Source organism: Triturus cristatus, chromosome 6 (genome assembly GCF_964204655.1).
Source record: "Triturus cristatus chromosome 6, aTriCri1.1, whole genome shotgun sequence".
Taxonomy (NCBI): Eukaryota; Metazoa; Chordata; class Amphibia; order Caudata; family Salamandridae; genus Triturus; species Triturus cristatus.
Window position 1 is genome coordinate 1721944137 of NC_140589.1, and position 6000 is coordinate 1721950136.

At 40.5% G+C, this 6000-nt stretch overlaps 1 protein-coding gene across 1 annotated transcript in view; it reads right to left on the reverse strand.

Annotated features, from left to right (window-relative positions):
- SLC30A10 (solute carrier family 30 member 10) overlaps positions 1 to 5265 on the reverse strand; it is a 169008-nt gene extending 163743 nt beyond the window's left edge. The window contains exon 1 of the mRNA XM_085612941.1: positions 4827 to 5265. Coding sequence (XP_085469067.1) covers positions 4827 to 5238 — 412 coding nt within the window. The 5' untranslated portion in view covers positions 5239 to 5265. The remainder of the gene's footprint in view (positions 1 to 4826) is intronic.
- Positions 5266 to 6000: the final 735 nt, after the last annotated feature.

Below are 6000 nucleotides of genomic sequence, written 5' to 3' on the forward strand. Positions count from 1 at the left end.
AAGACAAAATCCTAAACTTACTACCATTTTGGTATTCACAGAAGGCACTTACTCATTTTGGTATTCACAGAAGGCACTTACTCATTTCGGTATTCACAGAAGTTAGGACTTCTAACTTTAGGACTCCTAAATGCCTTCTGTGAATACCGAAAGTCTTAAAGTTAGGATTTTTCTCAGTTTAGGAGTCCTAAAGTTAGGAGTCCTAACTTTACTACTCCTAAACTGAGAAAAATCCTAATTTTAGGTCTTTCGGTATTCACAAAAAGCATTTAGGAGTCCTAACTTCTGTGAATACCAAAATGGCAGTAAATTTAGGTTTTTGTCTTAAGTTAGTTCTGTGAATCTGGCCCATTCTGTGGAATTAACTTATTTGCACATTACTGGTGTTTACCGGTGCAGAGTTCCACCCCTCAATACCATGCATCTCATTATCAAAGAAGTAGTGCGAGCTTTTGTTATTTTTTATTAGATGAGATCTCACACTCTTACCATTGTTGCAAGACGTAGTGTGAGCTTTCAAAGAACATACAGGATGCCTGTAGCCCACCATTCGGTTGGCTTTCCTGTCACTCTAATTTTCCTGCTTTTTATTCTTGTCCCAGCTTGTCAATCTTGTGTTTGTCCCTCCTATTCAGCGTCACCGCTTTACAATCAGTTTCGATTGGCTGCCTTCTATGCTTACACTGCTTGCTTTTCAAGGACTACTTTTTCTTTTTGGTTAAGCACTCCATTAGAGTATATGTTTTTTCCTGGTGTACTTCTCTTCCGCTGCATTCTGCGGTGCTCTTTCATCTTTGTGCTTATCCACTCCCTCCTTCATGTTGCACTCGCCTTCGTTTACTTTCCCCCACTGCTTTTTCACCTGTGTGCTTCCCCCATACACTCCACATTGATCCTTCACCCCCGCCCTCTGTGTTGCGTTGCCCCCCACCCACATGCTCCACAGTATACCCCTCTTGATTACTAGCATGTCTGCTTCTCCCTCTCCCGCTCAATGATGCTGTCTACCTGTTGTTTCTCTTCTACCCACCAGTGCCCTCAGTCTTACTTCCCCCTATTGCATTTTTTTTTTTTTGCAAATAGAGAAAAATATTTATGTCTGTGTTTTTTTGACTTTTTAGTTACTGATCCAGCAAAACAGGAAAAAAACACCTGCATAATTTTGCACGCGTGGTGTGCCTTGCCTACAATATGAGGCGGTGGGCGTTTTTTTTTTTTATTCCTTAGCCATGCTGCACAGCTTCGAGGAGGCTATGCAGCATGGATAAAAACTGTTGGCAAAGCCATTAGGTCCTAATGGCAAGACATATTGGCTTTGCCAATGCAGGTGTGTTTATATGTGCATAGCGTACACTAGCTCTTTGCATCTGTGGCATTGCATGCCACCTGCCCACAAACTCGAAAACGTGACGTAGTTGTATTCCATTACTCAAAGAGAAATTCAGTGGCCCCAGCTGATTAAAACACCTTTATGTATTGTATTTGAAATGAGTCCAGATTTTAATATCAATGCAAAGAAGGATACTCTATTACTGTCCAATATAAAATAATGTTTTGGTCGCGTCGCACGAAGCTCATTAACATGCTGCCAAAAGATAATAAACTTATAAAATTAATAACTAAGAGGAAAAGGTAATATTTGTGGAACTGTGACAAGCTTTTTTACACAGTTCCATTCCATGTTCCGTTATAAAATCCGTAATCATCCGGAAGTCTAACCTATTGAAGAGCAACTGGGTAAAATACCCGGTTAAAATGATAAAGTAAGCAAAATAAATAAGACATAAAGTGCACACAAGATATAGAGCAAAATGAAGAGTTACTAAAATAAAGAGCGGCAAAAATTTGAGTTACTTAATGTAGTATAAACAGTAACGAAAATGAAATTACCAAACTAAATAGTAAAGAAAATAAAGTAAAATAGAATTACTAAAATAATCACTTACAATATAAAGAGTAACTAAAATAAACAGTAACCTAACTAAAAGGTTACTTGAATTAGAAGTAACCAGATCTGCATGGCTATCTCCCAAAGACACATTTTAATGTAAACTTTTAATCTACTTGGTCTCTATATAATATTAGATTAAAAATTATTTTTTACGACTCGAAGAGGTGTACAATTATTAAATCAGGTAAAATATTCAGTATGGTGACCAAAGGAGGGAACCAAAGGGGTAAGTAGTGCTAGCAGTTCAAACTGGTTTCAATATTACAAAATACACTAAATTAAGGCTCTTTTTCCCCACACATTCAAAAGGAACAGAATATAAAGCAGGAATATAAGGGAGAAAGTGACTGAACTGTTAACGCCGTTGGAAGATACTGCTGGAGTTGAGTTCATGATTTGACACTCAGGGACATATTATGAGAGGCTTGCCTCACGGTTGCACAACGCAAAGTGCTACTTGCGGGATGCAAGGCTCGAAGTTAGATTGGTGAAGCCATGCAAAACTACTTTGCATGGCTTTGAAGGCTTCCAAAATCTGGAGTAAGGCAACGCAGCGCAAATCGCTGCGTTGCCTTACTCTGTGCAAGGGAGGTGTTCAATGGGCGTTGCGGAGGGTGTTTTTTACGCATTCCTAGATTTACAAGGATTTGTATAGGAATGCCCCAAAATCTTACACCTCCCCAGGTGAGGTGTATGAAGAGAAATATCCTTATTTCTCCTAGTTTTTCCTCTTTCTAAGTGCGCTGCATTCCGTAGCACTCATAGAAAGAGAAGAAGGCCTCTCAGGATGGTCTCCTTCCTGCACATAAACAATCCTGCATGTAACGGAGGCACCCATGGGTGCCTTCGTTGGTGCTAGGCTGCCAAAACACCAGTGCAGGAAAAAGGACAAGAATGCACTGTATTGGACAAATACGGCACTTCCCTGCCCTTTCCCAGTGATGCTGTGCAGTGCAGCAAGATGACTCGCTGCGCTGCCCCACTAATTTCATAAATATGCCCCTAAATGTCTGGGGTATACACAAGATGCAGATTACTGTATACATCTGCTGTGGACTGGCCCATGCAGAATCTATATGTGCAAATATAAGTTACTGAGACAAATGTTATTGGAGGTATAACCTTCACAGTAGACCTCAGCTTGTAGGGATTCTGCTCGGCCGGGGCCCAAAGCTCCCACACTAAACTGAGTGGGCCTAGGAATAATTTGGGCTAAAAGAATTGAGTTAACTTGGTGGACGTTTTAAGACATATGGCACCTGGAATGGCCGGTAGAGCCCTCCATGGTGGTATATTCAGGGTGCTCAGAAGCACTTCACGTGCATCACTGCCAGAGTCTGAGGAAGATAGCCCAGGAATGGAGCAAATCGGGCAATTATCTAGCCATGAACGAATGTACATTACAAAGATCTGGAGAGCTTTATTTCTGAATCCATTTGGCCGATTAATTAGTATTTAACTATACAAAAGGATGTCTAGTAGATTGCGCTACTTGTCACAAACTGCTAAAAACTTGAATTGGCCAATAGAGCTCAACAAAGTTCACAATTTTGCAATTTATAGAATTGCAAATTAAATACACCGCAATACATTTATACCTCTATTGAAATCAGAATGCATGGAGAAAAAAAACCTGTAATATTCATTTTTCTCCAAAAATAACGGCCCAACAAAAAAAGCCCATTTGCGATTTGTTTTCCTGAAAATGTGTTTATCCAGCAATTGTTTAAAAATGTATGTTTCATATAATTTGTTTTAGCAAGAATTGTATGAGCTGTGCTAAAGGTAAGTCTTGTATTTTGATGATTCCCTAGCTTCATAACTTTAGGGCCACTCTGCTGCCATTTCTACCACCGCTATTGAGGACAGCCATAATTCATTCAACTCTATGTTTTTGAGGCAAAGTACTTACCATAAGAGACCTTAAAGCATTCCTTCTCTTTTCTGTCCCACGCTTTAGTGGCACATGGCATGGTGGCATGGCCTTCGCAGTCCCGACCCTACAACTTTGGCCACATCTGGCGATAGCTCCCTGCCTTTTGCCAGATATTCCAGTTTTACCAGAGGTTTTTAAGCATCATGTTTTTTGTTAGTTTAGGCTAGATTTGTATTTCTTTTATTGAATTTGCTCTTTTTGTATCTTTTTGTCTCTACGGTTTATAATGCGAACACCTAATGCCACATGAAAACTGTATTAATAATCATTATTCTCACACACTTTGCTGTGCTTCCGTTTCATTATGCAGAGGTCTGAGAAGACCCCTCGTTGGTGAGTTTGGCATCCGCAGAGGGAACATTTTCCTAAACGGGCTTCAATATTACAAAATAAACGAAATTAGGGTTCTAGCAAATAAGCCACAAACTCCCCGGTGGCACTGGTAAAATTTGCAAAAATATTGTTTTCGTCTTGGTGTTAATGTTTTACTAACCGTACGATGCAAACGTTGTTTCTGACCCGGTCTCGACCCCAGACACTGCTGGTTAATATTTCACATTCTTAACAACATTCTTTTCAAGAAAACTCACTGAAAGAGTAAAGGTTTCTATTGAAGATTCCTTTCGAGACACATCCATGTCCCATAGGAACCATTCGCTACTAAAGCAAACAATAATAGAAGCAAACTAAGTGTAGGGTGTATTGTTATCATAAAAAGAACCATTAAAAAAACGACAAAACTAGCATTATGATATATTTTTTAATTCTTAGAAAATATTAAAACATTGAAGTAACATACGGTTAATAAAAAAGCCCAAACAAGTAAAAACCTGAAATGAATGCCACTGGACAACTTCGGTTCTAGAGGAGACATTATTTACCAATTTCTTTGATTACTCAATTAAACAAATCATTGAGATCAAAAGAATGCCAGCCTACCTCCCTTGATCTCCAGGTCCAGCTCGGGCTCTCTACAGTAGCAGCAGTCTAGAAAGATGACGTAGTTGACAAAGTTCAGAAGCAGGCCTAAAATCCCGACAATGAGTACGAGCAAGGGCTCTTCGGTCTTCTGGGGCCCTATGTACCTCTTGATCGCCTCGACGAAGATACTGAACATCAGAGCCGTGGCGAAGACGGAGTTCCCAAAGGCCCCGACCACGTCGGCTCTTGGGAAGCCGAATGTGTTTCTCTTGTGCCACTCCACCCGGCTGTAGCGGACTCCCACCAGGCCAATGACCATCGAGATGAGGTGGGACAAGACCGCGAAGGCATCCGAGGCCAAGGACAGGGAGTTGCCAATGTACCCCACTGCCATCTCGACCACAAACAATATGGCGCTCACAAAACACATGAGGACCAGGCGACCGCTCCTGCCGGTGTAGCGACCCATTTTGTGTCTTTCTTCAGACCTGTCTGAGCCCTGTCAGAAGCTGCTAAGGATTGAGATAAGCCACCCCTGCAACGGCCTTCTTATATTGAGGCAGCGAGAGTGCATTCCATTTCAAAATATTTTTTTATGACGCAGTAAAATAATAAAGTTGTTGGTAGGGCAATTACAGCAGGCGCAATTCACCGTTATTTTACAATATATTTCGTCTGTGTTTTGACAGCGTATATGCTTATTTTGACAAAGCACCCTCTGTTTGTGGCCCAAAGTCTTCTCTGAGACTTATGGATACCTTTAGCTTGCTCATACTGTCTGAACAGCAGCCAAGCTAAGATAGGTCAGCCCTTCGATGCTGCCACCCTCTGAGGGAGATATTGTCTATAGACAATAACAAAGTAAAAACCTTCAAGGACTTAAAATGCTCTACAGCCACTTATATCGCATATGTTTTTTTCAAATCACCTACAGCCTTCCGTACATAGAAATAAACTGTGAAAATAATAATAGTGTATTAACTAAAGGAGAACATGGCTTAAAAAAAAACATAACAATGTAGTAAGCCCATCACAACTCTTGACTTTCCAGCTCATCTCCCTGTATGGCCGCAGGGCAACTTTTTGGGGCTTTCCAAGACTCCCATATAAATAATTTGCTAAATACGAGATAATAATTGTCCCTAGATATACTTTGAGACTTTACTTGCTTATCGCAACTGGGCCCTTATTA